General features: G+C 37.0%; 1 protein-coding gene across 6 annotated transcripts in view; it reads right to left on the bottom strand.

Moving 5' to 3' along the window:
- The window catches only part of SMARCA2 (SWI/SNF related, matrix associated, actin dependent regulator of chromatin, subfamily a, member 2), a 115,691-nt gene that overhangs the window by 25,540 nt on the left and 70,547 nt on the right, over nucleotides 1–19,604 (bottom strand). For all 6 annotated transcript variants that reach the window (XM_039364495.1, XM_039364490.1, XM_039364493.1 and 3 more), the window contains 11 exons: nucleotides 19,325–19,435; nucleotides 16,672–16,914; nucleotides 15,694–15,807; nucleotides 14,597–14,704; nucleotides 13,882–13,968; nucleotides 12,559–12,605; nucleotides 9,700–9,866; nucleotides 7,266–7,429; nucleotides 6,867–7,094; nucleotides 4,701–4,778; nucleotides 1,460–1,678 (listed from right to left, as the gene is read on the bottom strand). In XM_039364495.1, the coding sequence (XP_039220429.1) occupies nucleotides 1,460–1,678; nucleotides 4,701–4,778; nucleotides 6,867–7,094; nucleotides 7,266–7,429; nucleotides 9,700–9,866; nucleotides 12,559–12,605; nucleotides 13,882–13,968; nucleotides 14,597–14,704; nucleotides 15,694–15,807; nucleotides 16,672–16,914; nucleotides 19,325–19,435 (1,566 nt within the window). The remainder of the gene's footprint in view (nucleotides 1–1,459; nucleotides 1,679–4,700; nucleotides 4,779–6,866; nucleotides 7,095–7,265; nucleotides 7,430–9,699; nucleotides 9,867–12,558; nucleotides 12,606–13,881; nucleotides 13,969–14,596; nucleotides 14,705–15,693; nucleotides 15,808–16,671; nucleotides 16,915–19,324; nucleotides 19,436–19,604) is intronic.

Consider the following 19,604-nt stretch of genomic DNA (forward strand, 5'->3'; position numbering starts at 1 on the left):
TGAGAAAAGGATATAAATCTTCATGGCTCATAGCAAATGTTCATTTCAGGGCCTATTTTTGGATTTCAGGATTGTTTAGCAGGGATAAGAAAATGGAAATACAGAAAGAATGCCTTTTCAAACTTCTAGGGATATACAGATAATTCTCGACTTACCATCACTATTGAGGCCCAAAGATTCTGTTGTTAAGTGAGACAGTTGTTAAGTGAGTTTTGCCCCATTTTACGACTTTTCTTGCCACAGTTGTTAAATGAACCACTGCAGTTGCTAAGTTAATAACATGGTTGTTAGGTGAATCTGGCTTCTGCACTGAGTTTGCTTGTTAAAAAGTCGCAAAAGGGGATCACCTGACCTCAGGACACTGCAACTGTCATAAATATGAGTCAGCTGCCAAGCACCTGAATTTTGATCATGTGTCCATAGCAATCCTGCAGTGGTCACAAGGGTAAAAAAAGGTCTTAAGTCACTTTTTTTCAGCACCGTTGTAACTTCAAATGGTCACTAAACAAACTGTTGTAAATTGAGGGCTATCTGTATTTATTCATTTCCTCAATAACTTATATTGTAATAATGGTTCTTTATATCACAAGAAATTGCATCCAGTTAAGAGAAGTAACTTATTACACATGGTATAGTCCACAATCCAAGCAGAAACATTTGCAATGCAGACAATATAAATACTATCCTGTATCTTTCCCCAAAAGCTTCTTTGTTCACCTTTGAGCAACTAGGTGAACTACTTGAAAACTACTGAACTTAACTGCAGTAAGGAAACTTCTTCCTGGATCGAATTATTATTCATCAGCACAATCATTTATTACAGCTAACAAAAATTTCTTCCCTCAGCAATACAACAAATGGACTATCTAAAGGCAAGAGAAAGGTTTCTTTATATCTGGGTCCCTATACAAACACACAGAGGGGGGGGAGGGGGAGAGGGAGGGGGGGGAAGGGAATTAATATGAAAATGTATGAATGTGGAAACACTCTTGCCTGACTGTCCCTGTCTAAAAAAGATGTGATGCATGTTTACATCCTCTGGTCACTCTGGAGCTCTACATTCTAGTGCGGAACAAAAGAAATGGGAAAATATTCCTCCTATCCTAATTTATCATTCCTTTATCCTTTAAATTAATGAAGGGGCAAAGTCCCTAACAGAATGAGTATGTTAAAGTAAAGGTAAACTGGTACTCCACCAGTTCAAATGTCTCCTTCTCAATCATCCTGTACAGTTCTTCAACACCACTCAATGTAAAGTTTTTCAGTTCCACTCAATTTAAAGTTAGATGAGCAAGTTTCTACCATTAAATTCAAAACCTCAAAGGTCAACAATTTTAGCAGTACCTGGCAGGGAGAAACCCCCAACTACTTGTTCACCCCAAAGGGCAATTTCACTTTATTCTTCAGCTTGTATTCTTGTATCTTATAATTAATACTGAAAAGAGTAAGTTTTACATACCCGTAACCACTGTTTCTCTGTCAAAGCGTCACTGTAGTCCACATCCCTACGTTGACGGGACCCTCTCCCAAATATTTTTTCCTCCTCCTCTTCACATGTAAGCCTTTCAACTTCAGCATCATCTTTGATGATCCAAGATGGCAACTCGTCTTCCTCCATCAAGCGCGGTTTGCGTTTTGGATTTCGAGCATCCTCCCTGCGCCTATCCATGTCCATTCGCTGCAGATGTAATAAATATGATATTTAAGAAAGGTGATAGCAAAACAAATGCTTGCAGAATGTACTGGCTTTATATTTTCTCAATAAAATTATCTGCCATGACAAACCTGATTTCTGCAATACCATGAACTAGAAATATTTGCTGAACAGGAAATGCAATTAAACATCCACTCTAAGAAGCATATATTAAGAATAGTAAGCTATATGTACACCAGCTATTCTAATACTGGATTTTAGCCAAAATGGAATCACCAAGAAACAAGAGGGAGTTATCAGGATGTCTGAGAAATAAAGTTTGCAGAAGTACAATGACCCTTCAACAACAAATTTTACTTATTTGTATATATTAATAGTTTTAAGTATCAGTTCTTCCACAATAATCTTTTTTTGAAGTAATATCAAAACTAAGGGCTACTACAGCTTTTGCTATCACCAAGTGTCACAAATATCGAGCTTTTCAGCCAGCTGAAAATAAATTCCAAGTAAATTAGGCTACAATTTAGTACTGTAGTACACCAACTGTACTTTTTAGTTTTCCTTTTCCTGATTCATCAATTTAGCTGATGCCCAATTTGGCAATAAATGAAAATTGGGAATTCTGTTCTTCCAGTTAGGTGCAAGGCAGAGGGATTTTGTGTGCACACATTTCTGCCTATGCTCAAATTAGTGTTACATACTAACTACCAGAACACAATATGAAAAATCATATGGATATATTCTATTCTAACCATTGTGAAATAATTATAGTCATAGAATTTCAGCCTAGACAGTGGAATTATACTTTTCAGTCCTTGTGTCTTTCCTACAGCATATTTTACAGAGAATTTTGACTCAATTATTTTTAATCAGCAAAATAACCAGCACAGAGACCACACTGCACACAAACTCTTAATGAGTGTCATTGCCATAAGATGTACATATAAGTACAGAATGTTATTCTTCTACTGACATTTCTATAGCAATACGACAAATGATGAGCTTAGCTTTAAATGTTTTTAATTACATCCATTCCTGAAATGTTTGAGAGTAATATCAATCACCCAGCCTACGACATAGATCAATTACAGCTTGACATTTTCATTAATAATGAAGGTGAGAGTTTCTTTTATTTCAAGGAAAAGTATTTATTCAAAACACTATGATAATATTACACATATTACCTTTCTTCTATTAAAGATAAGACTTTTTAACCCATGTGTGCGCAAGGATCCATGCACTGCTAACTCACTGGGATCATATTGGTATCCTAAAATTGTATCCAGTTCATTTTGTCCTTTCTACCCTAATACTGGCCTTTTAAAAGGAAATAGAGGGAACTTGGGGGGGGGGAGATGTTATATGGTTATAAGAGTTCACAGTAGGACACATGAAAGAGGAGGGTATCTCCAATAATTTTGTGGAAAAAGAAGACTCTAACTAACTCTAATTTAATGTGGAAATGGGCCAAAACTCCCTGTATGGTTATAGGCTGATATTATTAGGCTATACAGGCTTCAATATACATCCCAAGTCCATTTTTAATTAACCCTAAAAGTATGTTCTTGACTTCTGACTAATCTATCAGTCTTAAAATATTTCCTGTATTTATAATTAATAAAAAATCCATAAACATTAGGTCTCTAATCATATAGGACAGTGTTTCCCAAACTTGACAATTTTAAGGCATGTGGACTTCAACTCCCAGAATTCCACAGCCAGCAATTCTGGGAGTTGAAGTCCATATGCCTTAAAATTGTCAAGTTTGGGAAACACTGATATAGGACAATGATGGCGAATCTTTTAGAAACCGAGTGCCCAAAAACTGGCCCTGCCCCTACTCCACCCCCCTGCCCCACCTCCACTCTGCCCCCCATCCCCCACCCCACCTGCCCACAGGACCACTCACTGCCTCCAGGACCCGCCGCATATTACCCAGGCAGCCCAGCAGCGCTATGGTGGCCACACCCTCTGCCCGCGCCCTGCAGCATCAACTGCATGATGGGGCATGAGGACAGAGTCTTGTCTACGCTGCCTGGTTGCCATGTTCTTGGCTGCGCTGCTCCGTGTGGGCCACGCTCGGGGGTGACTCTCCTTCAGGGGGGCTGCTGAAGAGGAGGGAGTCGCGGGGGAGGCAAGGCTGGGGCAACGGCATGTGTGCCTACAGAGAGGGCTCCAAGTTCTGCTTCTGGCACCCATGCCATAGGTTCACCACCACTGATATAGGGCCTTCATTTTTAAAAGTATTTTATTACTGTCAATGGTCTAATGTTATTATTATGTTGGAATGTTCTTTTAGTCTGCATGTTTTTAATAGTGCTATAATAAATTTAGTAAACAAAAAAGTAAATAGATAACAAACACTCTTCAAAGGAGTCTATAGTTTCTCTACTGTTGCTCCCTCTTGCTTTCATTTCCTTGGATCAAGATCTGTCACTAAGATCGATGAGAAAGACTAAAAGGCAGTCAACAAACAGAACAGGTGAAGAAGAGGGACCAATTGGATTAGCAGCAAGTATCACAGCAGCCTCTTGTGGCACACACAGAGAAATGCATTTCAAGACTATTAATCTAATAGAGATATTAGTGTTTTAAATGTTGCATTTCAGTCAGATTTTGTAGAAAGACATAAAAACAATTAGTAATTTAATTTATGCTGACTGACATATATTGAAAAATAGCACTATCTATTCATTTGTTTCTTTTCAACTTGGTTAATGTATAGGTCCAAAATTCACAGATGGATGAATTATAATTTTGCTAGTTAAATCATGTTTCAGTCTATTCTGTGTTGAAATGCTAGAAATTGCATCCACACTTATTATTTAACATAATGCAGCAGTTATAAAGTTTGATTATGGAAATGGACATCTTAGAAAGGTCATAAAGATGCAATTTGTTAGAGTGTCCTTTTATTTCATACTTTCCTAAGTATTAGGGATTTCACAATTTTCTGCCTTAATGAATTCATCCCTAGGCTAAAAAGTGAAGTATAAAAGTTATCAGGGCAACAATTCCATCAACAATTAGAAACATGCATCACTACCATGAAAAGTTCAAATTCCTCTTCATTCCGTGCAATCATTTGATTCAGAGTCTCATCATCAGGAACTTCATCTTCTTCCTAAAGATGGAAACAAAAACGTTTACAATTTTTCTTTCTTTCACTCAATTATGTCTGATTCTCAGAAACTGCCTGTGCAGTTTTCTTGGCAAAAGTTTGCAGAAGTGGTTTGCCATTGTCCTCCTTCCTATGTTCGAGAGAAAGTGACCCATGGTCATCCAGCTGGTTTTGTGCCTAAGACAGGACTAGAACTCACAGTCTCCCACTTTACTAGTCTGATGCCTTAACCATTACACCAAACTGGCCCTCTGTTATATTTACAATGGCAATTGGGATTGCTCTTGCTAAGTGATGTAGTCATAAAGGGCAACATCATGTGACTGCTGTGGTTAACTCCAAAATACATGGGTCATTAACTGGGATGTAGCCAGAGAACTACATAAGGAGCATGAGGATGTTGCAGGCGTATGGATGGGATGCAGAGACTGGGCACAGGCTGGAGTTGGAAGGAGTGGGTGCATGTCTGAAGGAGCAAGTACATGTGAGTGCAGGAAGGAGGGCACGGATAAGTCTGAGCACAGGGAAGCTGAGGGAAGGAGGCCATGGTGAGAAAAAAGCCCAGGTGGTGGTGGGACTCATCAGATTTGCAACTTTCCTGCTGCCTCCATTGATCTGTGATAAGCCAGCAGGGAGGGTTGCAAATGTCAATCACTTGACTATGGGATGCTGCAATCATTCTAAGTGGGAGCTGGTTGCCAAATCGTGACCAAAGATGTGCCTAGATGGCCAGAACTTCAAGGACCCATCATAAATACCATTCATTCAGCACCGTTGCAACTCTGAATGTTAAGCGAGCGCTACTTCTTTGTTTTACATCACAAATGGCCAATATTTTAAGTGTTTGATGCAGCTTCAATTCAGTCAATGTCTTTTGACTGCATTTTTATTTACAGCTACAAAACTGTTGTAACAAGAATACTCAACTCATACCTAAAATAAACCTCATGACCTTTAACCAGTGATTCTCTTGAGAAATGACATATCTATGTTCCAAACGTGCCATTTTTATAATCCATTAATTAGATTTCACACATCTCTTTTCCCAGTTTCTGTCTATGGTTAAAGTTAGAGCTATCATACCTGGGTTGCAAAAATATATGTGACCATCAGAGGGCAGCCAAATAACACCATATTGTTTAATATTTTTCTCCCTTCTAGGGGTCATCCAGATTCTTGCAGCTTGCATGGTTATTGCAGCTCTAGTAAAGTACTAAACATCCAACTTCTGAACTGTTTAGTACAAAATAATACAACATATATCCATAAACCTGGATGCTTAACCTGATCCTTCAAATCATAGCCTTTTCTGAACAGCAGTGTTAACAACACAGGTTGTTTGATTTTCTTTTATCACCATTTTGTATTCCCTAGGGAACCTCAATTTCTCTCCCAAGAAGCAACCATGATTCCACACCAAGGGCACATAGAAGAATGATATATAAAATGAGGCAGAATAACTCCTGAGTTGTATCAGAATATACTACAGAATACCATGCTTATTTTATTTTATTTTGATCCCCCAAATCCTTTGATTAAAAACACTTCAATTTAGAAGACCCAATTTGATAATGCCTTCTGTTTAATCAGAAGGCGTACATTATTCAGTTTCTTAACCATGAAACCTTGCTATAAGCTTTTAAGGTGAGTAAAAGGAGCCTTGCGGAATGGCCTGCTCCCTTTTCCAAAAGATTCAGTTCAACTTCTAGCTCTTACAACTGCTGAACAATTCCCAGTAGGCTTCCCAAGTCTTTCTACAGTAGCGTGGCTTAACAAGCCTTGGATTTTCCTGCACTCTAGCAGAGTAACAGCCATGTCTGGGTTTATAGGGATCTGGGGCTACTGCCAGAGTTCACCCCTTCTGTTTCTACTGGCAAAGCCTCACTTCTTTTCCACTTCTGGTGGAACTAATTATGTTCCTTCGGCTCTGGCTAAGATTAATGGTCAGGGATGTTCCTAGGCATGATTCAATGTTCTCTTACGAACTAGAGCATGAATCAGGAACTAAGCAAATAAGTGCAGGGATACTGGAATTGGGAAGAGTAAGAATGCAATGCACATCTATTTTTAACAGAGTCTTTTGTACAATACCTCATTTTCTTCTTCATGTTCCAATATGGCTTGGAGAAAAGCTCTTCGCTCATGGCTTGAAGATTTTTGATCAAACATGCCAGCCTGAATAACCTTCTGATCCACATTCAGTTTATACTTCGCAGCTGCCAAGATTTTCTCCTCGACAGTGTTCACTGTGCACAATCGTAAGACTCGAACTTCGTTCTGCTGTCCGATTCGATGAGCTCTGTCTTGTGCCTGCAAGTCCTGTGGAAAATACATTTGGTAGACTATGTTGGACTTCTAACATTGGGGCAACTGGGCAAAGCAAAACATCATCATTTACATTCAGAAAAGCACTGTAGGCTATAATCTGTATTCCTAAATATAGACCTTCTTACACTTTAAAACAACAGAGAACAATGAATCATAAATTACCTGGTGTGGATTCCAATCACTGTCAAAAATTATAACAGTATCAGCTGCCTGAAGGTTCAAACCCAGACCTCCTGCTCTTGTGCTCAGCAGAAAAATAAAGTATTGGGAATTAGGCTCATTGAATTTCTTCAGCAGAGTTGCTCGATCTTCTGACTTTGTTGTTCCTAAAAAATAAAAATTTTTAAAAGAAAAAGCAAATGAACAAAGAATTCAGGAGGTTCCTAGCCTGCAAATATCTGCTCATTATCCAGGCTTTCAAACATCTGCAATATCGATCCCAGGATTTAGTTATACTGCTCTTGCAATGCAGAATGAATTTAGAGATGAGAATTTATGTTTTTTGAATGTACTAATCAATAGTTCTCTACTTGTGCTTTGCTTGGCTAAAGCGTCAGGAACAACTGTTTTTAAGATTGTTGGCATCTTAACTGAAGAATTGCAATTGTTCTTGGTGAAGAAGCTGGCTCTAATGAATTTGTTAACCAATTATGTGAAGATAAAATGAGTGAAATGCATTTCTAAGCCATTATACTTGAAAGCTAGTCTGAAGTAGTGGTTAAAATGTTGGTCTGGGAATGAAGAGTGCCAGGGTCCAGTCTACTTTCAGCCTTAAAAACTTTGGTGACTTTGGACCAATCACTTTCCCAGTCAAACATATTTTACAATGTTCTTTAGAGGAAAAGGAGGAGGAGGAAAGAGCAGTAGGGATGGTGCCATAAGTTCATGAATAAAAGATTGGATATTAAAAGCATTTGATATTGTTGATTCTGGGATTATTTATGTATTGATTATTGATAACCACCTCCCAAGAACAAGTTCTCAAAAGTGGCTTGCTTATTTATTTATTTACACACTTACTTTCAGCCATTTGTATGTCACCTCTGCTCAGGGCTTTTTTTGTCATAGAACGCCCAGAACGGAGTTCCGGCACCTTTTTTGGATGGAACCTTGTAGGGTAGGCAAGGCGGGTTGTATGACATGTGTGAGTTCCGGCACTTTTTTTTTTTTTTTTTTTACAAAAAAAGCACTGCCTCTGCTTATAGTTTGGGAAACAACATTAAAAGTGGGTCACAACATTTTTATGGCTGTTTGTACATAAGCAGAGGCAAGTTTCTCATATAAATGTTCTGCCCATAAGAAAGTGGAACATCTATTTGAAGCAAATTCAAGTGATTTCAAGTAAATCCTATTATTTATACCACTTCTGATTGTCCCAAAAAATAACCACACCGCAGGAACAGCTGTTCCTCTTTCCTACAAGTGTCTATAATCAGGAGTGACTCCGATGGGTCAAATAATGTTGGGCTAGGACAGTGTTTCTCAACCTTGACAATTTTAAAGCATGTGGACTTCAACTCCCAGAATTCCACAGCCAGCAATGCTGGCTGTGGAATTCTGGGAGTTGAAGTCCACATGCCTTAAAATTGTCAAGGTTGAGAAACACTGGGCTAGGAGGACAAGGTGGCTTTTACAGTTCACATCTTTCTTCAAAGAGCTGACTTGATAGAATTCCCCTGTTCAATAATCCCGCTACCATTACTGATGTCAGCATTTTGCCTAACTCCCTTTTAGGGAATAGTTAAATTTCTATTTTTCTAACAGTTTTGTTTTGCTAAACATGCTTCTCAGAAATATATATTTTTTTTCTTGAAAGGAAAATGAAGTAAACACTTTATTTTCGGCCACTGACCAAGTAGAGAGAGTGAGTATTCAATTAAATAGTACTTTATCTTTATACATATTCATATAACCATTAACTCCCTCCAAAATCTCTTCTGTCATGGAAGGCCTGTAGTTTGTGTAATTAACTTTAAACTTTTTAATGAACTTCTCCCCTCAATCTTTTATTTAATTAAGAATATCATCCCCTACGATCAAAGTAAATATTAATCAGTGTTAATGACTTAGAAGAATCTGAACTGGACCAGAAATATCAAGGATATTTTAATTTGACAACACAACAGTGTTTTAGAGAACTGGATAAATGAATGTAAAAACTTCAGGAGAGTTTCTAGATTTCTGTCACATTATTATTTTGAACGACAGCCTTAAAATAATGAAACGATGAAAGGAACATAATGTTTGAAGCATTTGTGACCTCAGTCTTGATTGTAAGATCCCTATAAAGTATCTCAATATCATTTATAGGAAGCTAACAAGCTGAAACACCATTTCAAAAGCTGAAAGTATGGTCTGTAATTATTACCGTAATAATATGGTATCAGCAAATAAAGGATGTTCTCAATCATTGAATGACAATAGCAATAAGTTATAAAAGTCTAGAATTTTAGACACAGCTTTCCCAGCCAAAATTTAGAGCCTTGGTTACAATAATACAAATAGACCTTGGTTTATTAGCAGCATATTAATTAAGTAATGAGGTGTATTCCTATTGTAATCTTTAAATGAACTGTAGATTCATCATAGACATTACCATCAAGTCGCAAATAAGCAAAGTTTCGAAAAGCAAAGTAATCTTCCATAATAGTCATAAGGGATGTCATTTGACAGAAAAGAAGCACACGATGATTAGTGGCGCGTAACTTTGGTAGAATTCGATCAAGTAGCTCAAACTTCCCGGAAGCCCGATAAAGCTCAGCTCTGTGACAAAAGAAAAAAAAAAGCATACACAAGAATTGCTTTTATTTGTGTAGGTCTTTATTAACTCTCACTGATCTATTTTCCAAAATTAAGCCCAAACTCCAGAAAAAGAAAAATGCTCAAGCAAACAGACTAAATATTGTCCAGGAGGAGGAAGGATTAGTTTTAGAAGGAAAGATATGTCTGAAAATAATCATTTTTAAAATATAGTTTTCATTAACAATTTTTTTAACAAAATAAAAGCCATAAGAGAAAATAAAGAGTAGAGAAAAATAATGATGAAAAAAAGAAGATAGTAAAATAACATAAAGTTAAAATAAAGATTATAAAGAAGCACCTTTCAATTTCCTTGACAGCAATTATAAATATATTTACATTTTATTCTCTCTCTCCTCTCAGGTTACATCAAAATTTCATTCTTTCTCTAAGCTTCCCTTTCCCATCTTCAAATCCATAAATCACATGTTTGTCTGGAAGTCTTTTTCACCTAGTTAGTCCAGGGCTTCTAACAGAGGAAAACTTCAGAATTCCAATATTGAAATACTTCAGTATTCAGTACAAATAGAAGGTATGGAAATTTCTATTTTGTATGTTATCCATATAGCCTTTCTAAGTGTCCAGAAGGTTGTTTCTTCAACCTCTTCAACAAATTACTTTCGGAAGTTTGGATTTTTCTGAGGAGTACACACTTTACACACAACGTGTTATTTCTTCTTTTTCTAAAATTTGTAGATATAAAAAAGGCCATTTTCTTTGTATAATTTGAGTGTGATCTGAAAAACTAACTTAAGCTTATACTCTGCAGTTAATCTCACTTTACTGAAGTGATATATTTCAGAGTAAACATATCCATAATAATTAACTGAAGGATCATCCCTCCTGCTGTGAATCTGCATAGGTCAGCAGAAGAAACCCTTCTGAAAATATTTCATAGCTACAAGCTCTATAAAGCACGTGGGAGAGGCCTTCTCCCGCATGACCCCTAGACCAGGGCTTTTCAACCTTTTCACCCATTGTACCACTTTTAGGATATGGCAATATCCGAGTACCACCAGTTGCCTAGCAAGGTGTCAAAACTCAATGACCAGGGGGAAAAAAAGGAAAAAAGTGATAAAGTACAGGTAGTCCTTGACTTACAACAGTTCGCTTAGTGACTGTTCAAAGTTACAATGGCACTGAAAAAAGTGCCCCCCCACCAAGCCACAGCCGAGCAAGACACCTGCCTGCCTACCCGCCCGGCTGTGCTCTTCCTCCTGTCCGAGGTTTTCATTGCTGTGAGCATTTCTGTTGAGGATTGGCAGCACGGGTGGGAGGGGGTGTTTGGTTTTTATTCCCTCCATCTGCTGGATGGTTGCAGCAGGTTTTGGTCACTTCACATGACTCTGGAACACTGTGACTGTCATTAATATGAATCAGTTGCCAAGAATCTGAATGTAAATCACAAGACCCTGGAGATACTGCAACATTCCAGCTGACTGGTGCTTCTTCTGGGCTCAGTGGAAGCGCCAGGATCAGTGCTGCTTTCCAGCTGTTTGGTGCTTCTTCGGGGCTCAGCGGAAGCACCAGGATCAGCGCCGAGCTCCAGCTGGAGCCTGGCGCTGATTCTGGAGCTTCCGCTGAGCTGATAGTCCTGAAGAAGCGCCAATCAGCTGGAAAGTGGCACTGATCCTGGCGCTTCCACTGAGCCCTGATAGCCCTGCAGCTCCAGCCATCTCTCGCTCAGGCTTGTGCGGTGCTGCCACCGGTTCAGCTTATTCCCCTCCCCAGCTACCACTTTTCTCGGATAGTCGCTTACCACCTGCCAGGTGCCAATGTACCATAGGTGGTACCCGTACCACTGGTTGAAAAGCCCTGGTCTAGACTATGGAATGTACTCCCTAGGGTGTAGGTTACAATTTAGGAAATGGGTGAAAATCCATCTCTTCCATCCAGCTTTGAAATGTGAATTGAATAGCATTTTGATTTTAATAATACCGATTTTAAGCTTCTCTTGATTTTATTTGTATTATTTCATTTTTATGTTTTTTAATTTGTACTGTTAATTGCTGTAAACGGTTTTTAGTGTTTAAAGTCAGAAACAGTCAATCAGTGCCTTCAATTAAAGCTTTTCTTACTTTCAAGGGAAAGGGTAAAACATATGTCTTCGCAGGAAATTAAGGGAATATAATAGGGTTCTAACGTACAGCCATGCAAAATTGGGATTTGCCTCCACTTAACTGATAGATCATCCAGTATCTCCAGAAGAGATGCTTTGTTGCTATTACTGTTGCTTCTAAACATTTAATTGGCTAAGAGTTTTAATAACTTGTTTTCCTTTAAGCTGATTTGCATTTTACTTTTGTCTTATAACATAACTTTTTCTACTATATATGCTTCTTTGATCTCTAATTATAACATCAATAAATAATGCAATAATTCTGGGATTTATTTGGCACTTAAAAGTATACAGTTTATTAATTGTATTTATTTTATTCATTCATTTATTTAAAAATTTGTATGTCTGCTCCTCTTAACTCAATTTCTTTTATCAATATAATATTAATTTGGTGCTTTAGAAGTGTTTTATCATGCCTAAATCAGGTCTTATTCTGATTTTTGTGCCAACGTATTTTTGAATGCTTATGTTGTAATCTGAAATAATCCCATCTATTAATCAATTGGCCATAAATAAATACAAAGTGAAAAAAATTACCCATTGATAACACCACTCGAATAACCCAAATGTTCAGCAAAGGATTCCTGCAAAATGATAACAATGAAACATTTAGCTTTTTCATATTAAAGATCTCTAAAATCCATCAGAAGAAATGCTTTACAATGCATAGGACCATGTACAAAATATCTCTCTTCCAATAATTGAAACAGCCACATCCTGTTCTAGGCCTCCACTTTGATACCTGACAAAAAAACATGGACAGTAAATCAAAGGAAAGTACTTAAACACACAGGGACAATGGGAATCAGCTTACAAAGCAGCCACATCAGCTGCAAAAAACCCCAGCTTCTGAAATGAAATGAACAGAGTACTTGTACTTACTTCTCACATTGAGAAATACTATTTGAATGCTTTGCACAGCTCTATAAATGAATCGCTTAAAATGCATAAATTCAGCTTTCTAGTTCCAATGTTATTTAAAACAATGGATTTCAGAAGTTATATTTTTCTTAAAAAGTATAAAGGCATACTTAAGTTACATGAATTAGCTGGCAAGCTACATGCAATTGTTAAAGTGGTGGGGTCAATAAATAATGGGCAACTAATTGATTAAATCCCAAAGGTGCTTTTTCAAGAAGCAATTGGACTTTCTTTGTTTTTCCTTGAAGACCTTTTGTTTCTCATCCAAGAAGTTTTTTCATTTCTGCAACTGATTAAATGATTGCAACTAATCATTTCATTGGTAATTTATGAACAATTTTACAACATATATGGGGACATTCTGCTCTTTTTTTGGTGAGATGTCAAGTTGTGTGTGATAACTGAACCTTGATTTCCAGTTCCTTACTCCCAAAGGAGTCAAGGTTCAAAATTGGAATAAATCAACACATATTGAATTACACATCCTAGTTTTCAAGGAAGCAAGAAGGAAACCAGGTCTCATTTGTGATTTCTAGTTCATTATATCCCTCTGTGCAAAGTAGGAACAAATCCAACCAGCAGCTCACCAACAGTAAGTTAGGATAAGGCAGCGATTCTTGCTCAGTGGAATTTGCAAGCACAGTGGAGGCATTTTCATATTCATGTGATTAAAAAAGGTGTAAAATATTTCATGTCAGTCAGGATAGCAAAAATTCTCTTGACTATATGAAAAAGTCAGTCATTTGATGATAGGCAAGGAATTTAATTAGACATCCTCAAAAATAAACTTTCCGGTGTCAAGTAATGGTTCAGAAATTCCAACATTTAGTTGATCTATACTGAAACTGTTTTCAAAAGATCTCACTGAAAGAATAGAAAAATGTTACTTTAAGTGAGAATAACTGTGTGAACCCACCTAGAATGAAATGATAAATTTACCTCAATATGTTGGAACATATATGGGTGATTGCATATTTTCCTCAGCTGCATGATGGTATTCATGAGTGTTTTGGCTCCACCTTTTCCCTGAGGAAGTAACACAAAGGTAATTATGAATTGATAAAATCTGAGAAAATATTGTTCCCTTAATATATGGCACATTTACCATATTCACAGTATAGTATATGCTTCTTCTAATGTTATCTAGAGCTGTGCAGTTCTTTGAAAGAAGTGCTTTGTAACCGAAAATTTAGTAATAGAACACTCAACATAACCCTGTGACATTCCCAAATTCGTGAATTTTACAGATTGAAAAGACCTTTTTGTGAATCTTTTAAAGCAGCTGTGTTTCCTTCCAAAACCCCATGGTTGTTTTGGAATACATTCTAAAACGTATTTTTCAGACAATTACTCGGCTTGGTATTTTTTTTATCCAAATTCTAAAGTACCTTTTGTAACTAGTCATCTATTTATGTTAATTCTCAGTGCTGGTTACTCTCAGTTTAAGTTTCCAAAGCACTCCAGATTCCCTCCTTTTTCTGTTTTAATTCACCATTTGTTTGCAACAATCTAGGTCTCATATATAATGAATTAGTAATGTTTTGTTTTTCCCTAGTTATACTCAAGAAGGCTCAAACCATTTATCTGTTAGAATTACTTTTTTGCACAGGGGAGTTTTATTCTAGAAAAGACAAGATGCCAGGACTCTTCTCACCTTCTTGTCTTTCTCCGAGCCATCAGTAAGAAGGATTCCCTTGGCTTGCATGTGGCGATACAGAATCTTCTGCAGGGCTGCCATATCACATTTTATCACATATTCAACCTTGTACAAAAACATACAATAAATATTAAAATGCGGCTTTTTCAAATCTTTTTAATAAATTTAAAAATGTATTAAAATGTCTGCACTGTTTATTACAAAAAATTATATCTACCTGTAAGGATTTACAAAGCAACCTACTCAAAGTTATCAATAAGAATGCTAGCAAAATTAAATTATGCTGGTTCTCAACAACTGACTTCAGGAAAAAAAATAATACAGAAAAGGTTAGTTCTCTTGCTATGTCACAGACTTATTCCCTGATCTATCCCAACGGTTTTACTCTTACCTATTCCAAAGGTTAATTATTTATATTTTATTTAAAAAAATATTAAAAATGTATATTACTTTCTACATAATCAAGGGAATAGTGATTGATGATATTTGCAAAATTATTAATCCTGGAGATTATTATAATCAGAAGTATTATGCTATATCCACATATACTGGATCTCAGCTAAAAGGGCAGCAGGAAAGTTTGCTAGAAAATGTGTAATAATACACTAAAGAAACATGTGTGCATGCACGCACACATGCGCACACATTATGACATGGTAAATTGAACCATCAAAGAACTCAAAAATAGTCCTCCTTTAATGACAGGAATTCCATCACCAAAGGCATGGCTGTAAAATAACTCCTGTACGATCCTAAGGAGTAACATCACATTGACTTTGCTGCAATTTTGAGGACTGGCTATAAGTCTCCTTATTCAGCAGCCTCATAAATTCAAATGGTCACTGAGCAAATAGGTTAATTAAGGACTACCTGTATGTATTGTTTTTAAATGGATGGATCTAGCTCTAAATTATTTCCTATTGTACATTACTGATATTCTCTCAGTATAAAACAGGTAAAGCAAGATTCATAACCAAGTTCAACAGTCTGCAGTTTCAGGCAAAGTTGACTAAGTTTTGACAGAGGCATTTTGCAGCCTGTGGCACCCATATTTATTACTACAGATAATTCAACAGAGCTTCATCTTCCCAAACCTTTTCTGGTAACTGAGATTCGACCTCTTTCTTCAACCTTCTTAACAAGAAAGGTCTTAGAACTTTATGGAGACGCCGGATAATCAGAATAGTTTCCTCTTCATTTAAATCCACCTAAATGTAAAGATTAAAAAGAGAAAAGAGGGGGTGGAAAGCACTTTTAAAAACAAAACTTACGTATTTCATTATTTTTCAATGCTAACATTATGTTATATACTAACACAACTTAGTAGTGAGGAGTCCTTTGTACTCTCTGAGCTTGCTTGTTTTCTTACAAATGTTTCATTACCCTAACTAGCTAATATCATCAGTGCTAGTAAGGAGTGCTGTTTGCTGTCAGTTTATATTCTGGTGTCTTGCCTGTGTGGGTAGTGGGGGTGGTCTTAGGGATGCCAGGGAATTTCTAGAAGATTGGCACTCTGAGAAATTAGCCATCAATAGACACATAGACATTAACAACAAATATAGACTATGCAAAAGAGACAAGCAATTAGCCCCAAAGAGAAAAACACTCCAGCACAGCTCCACAAGTAATCAGCACTCAGATCAGCATAGATTAACTCCAAGGTCACCTTCAGACCAACAATCTGCTAAGCAATACCCCAATCAAGAAACTGCCAAAGAGCCATTAGTAAACAGCCCAACCAAAGAATCCTTAAGACCGCCCCCACACAGACAGACAGGCAAGACACAAGAATATAAACAGGCAGCAAAGAGCATGCCTTACTACCGGTAGCACTGATGATGTTGCCTAGTTAGGGTAATGAAATGTACACAAGGAAACAAGCAAGCTCAGAGAGCGCCAAGGACCCCTCATTTCAACCCTGAGCTACAAATATTCTCCTTCATTGGTATAATTTACTAGATTAAGAATGCATTAATTAGAAAGTTCACTGTACTATACCAGTTCCTATAAAACAGACTGTCCATTTAAAATAATGTGTTATTCTAGCATTTTTAAAATAAATTGCTCAGTACCCTTTCTCCAGTCATGGCAAAAGGAGCATTGAACCACTGTTCAAAAGTGCTGCAGCTCTTGAAAATGGTGGGGAGGAGAAAATTAAGGAGAGCCCAAAGTTCAGGTAGTTTGTTTTGCAATGGCGTTCCTGTCAAGAGGATCCTTCTTGGTGCCACATAATGAGTATTGAGCACCTGAGTCAGTTTACAGTGATGGTTCTTCATTCGGTGACCTTCATCTACAATCATATATTTCCACCGAATCTGTGGAAACACAGAAATACCTGGTAGGAAATTATTCATATTGAGGTTCTAACCTATTAAATCATTAAGATTAGATACAACTGAAGCCTTCAAAACTCATACTTAATTTCAAAGTATGTGATAATTGGTACATATTTTTCCACAATAACAGCCACTAAAATTGGAATGCATCAAGTGTACCTCACAAAGTGCATCATAATGTCCGCCTTCAAAGGGCATATTAGATTAATATAATGCTATATAAAAGCAAACAGTCAATAAAATTTAGACTGAACGGTTTTATTTTATTTATTTATTTATTTATTCATAAACTTCTAAGCTATCCAACTCCAACCCTGAGTGGCTTCACAAAGTTAAAAAAGATCAAAAGCTCCATACAAATGAGCAACATCCATAACATGACAAATCAAAGGAAGAAAAATCTTAGTTATAGTTCACAGGGGTTTATCCGTCCATCCTAAACCAGGTTAATCCTTAAGGATTAAACCCTTTAACCCAGTGTTTCTCAACTTTGACAATTTTAAGGCATGTGGACTTCAACTCCCAGAATTCCACAGCCAGCGTTGCTGGCTGTGGAATTCTGGGAGTTGAAGTCCACATGCCTTAAAATTGTCAAGGTTGAGAAACACTGCTAGAGTTTAATCAAAGCCAAAGAGAAAAAAACCCAGGTTTTTAAAAGAATGGTCCAATGTGGAGCATTAAAATAAAAATATTGGCGTCACATCCTTTAATTAAACATTTTTATATTTTACATGTTTAATTAATTTTATACATTTAAACACTAAATGCAGATTAAGTTCATGACTCAAAGAAAATTCCAGAAGGTGAATTGATGCAATTTGGATCAATGGATTCAGCTATATAATAAGTTATCAACCTAGTAAACTTTAGTTCCCAGTATAGCTGGGAACAGCTGCTGAAACCTGATCCAAGGGGGCAGGAGGAACAATGTAAGGAAGTAAGAAACAGAGTCAATGCATGGATGAAACCATACCCCTTAATATTTTATCGAGGAATCTTGAAAATCATTATCAGGAGCTTTATGTGTCCAGTACCATACATATTTAATTCCAGACAATTTTGTTTCATTTTCACTAACATTCTCCACAGTAAATTCAACTGGCTGAACCGGCCGGAAAAAACTTTCTTAAAATTGATTTGAGAGGATTGGGAGCCTCCCAATGCAAATGTATAAAGAGATGGAAATTCCAAAAGCGGAATTTCAGCAGCCCTCAATTTATGACCACAACTGAACCCAAAATTTACGTTGCTAAGCGACACAGTTGTTAAGTGAATTTTGGGTGGCTGTTAAGTTAGTAACATGGTTGCTAACTGAAACTGGCTTCCCCACTGACACTGCTTGCTAGTAGGTCACAAAAGGCAATCACATGATCCTGGGACACAGCAGCTGTCATAAATACGAAGCACTTCCCAAGCATTCAAATTCTAATCATGTTACCAAGAGGGTGCTGCAACAATTGTAAGTGTAAAAAGTCATTTTTTTCAGTGACGTTGTTAACGTCAAATGGTCACCAAGTGAACTGTTGTTGAAGACTACCTGTATTTTGTGGGGTGCTTTGATAGTCTATTTTGCAAAGTGCTCTTTAATACTAGGTCCCAGAAAGAGAAAAAAAAAATAGCTTGAAATTTTTTGAAGTTTACTATAGCAAACGCTGCTGATTAACAAAACGTACATACTCTGAAATGCAGCACAGGGAATTGGAGACAGATATGACAAATCACAGTAGATTCCATTATTTAATCACCTTTACTTTCATAAAATAATTCTGGAAAACATTGTAATTTCCAAAGACGGGCTCCCATATTTTAGAGTCTACTCAAAAGATTTTCAGTTACGGTATCTTAACACATACATGAAATTAATGGTACAAATTTCAATCTGGTCTCTCTTATCTTTCTACATCTGGGAAATGATAACAGAGTCTGATTCTCCCCCCCTTTCACTGTATTCATCTCTGCTCAGAAACAAAGAGCTGCAGATAAAATTGGAATAGCAGGGTTCCAGGTAAATGGGATAAAGCAGAGGGATGTGGTGGTGGCTATTCTGCTTGACAGTGTGGAATTTATGGGATCCACAGGTAGCAAAATCTTTCTCCTCACCGGCTATCCTGAAAGGACTCAGCAGGAACAGAGATGGTGAATGGGATGGGGAAAAGGCAAAGCAATTTAGAAAAATGCAGAACTTTTAAAGACAATAGTGATTATGGACCCTTCAGGTTTGGTACAATTCTTGCTAACTGAAAGTGGAGGCTAACGAGAAAGAAAGAAAGAAAGAAAGAAAGAAAGAAAGAAAGAAAGAAAGAAAGAAAGAAAGAAAGAAAGAAAGAAAGAAAGAAAGAAAGAAAGAAAGAAAGAAAGAAAGAAAGAAAGGTCCCAAATATAGTAGTACCTTAGCAAGAATGTGTTTGTCCTTTATGATGTATTCATATGTAGTCAAAAGAACATTAAATTTCCCACTACGTAGCTGTGGTACAAGCGATCGGCGCATAGCAGGTGTACCCTGAAAAAAAGGGAAACAAAAAAAATCGCATTAATGTATTATTCACTTAAAAAAAAAGGATAGCTGGGAGATGGATAGAAAAGGGCACCAGGGCGTACCTAATATATTATTAGTATTTCTAATCCATTCAAAAAAGGAATGTGGATTGGATCTTTACAAATATATTCAA

Source organism: Crotalus tigris, unplaced genomic scaffold (genome assembly GCF_016545835.1).
Source record: "Crotalus tigris isolate CLP2741 ecotype Arizona unplaced genomic scaffold, ASM1654583v1 scf7180000019762.1414395, whole genome shotgun sequence".
Lineage (NCBI taxonomy): Eukaryota > Metazoa > Chordata > Lepidosauria > Squamata > Viperidae > Crotalus > Crotalus tigris.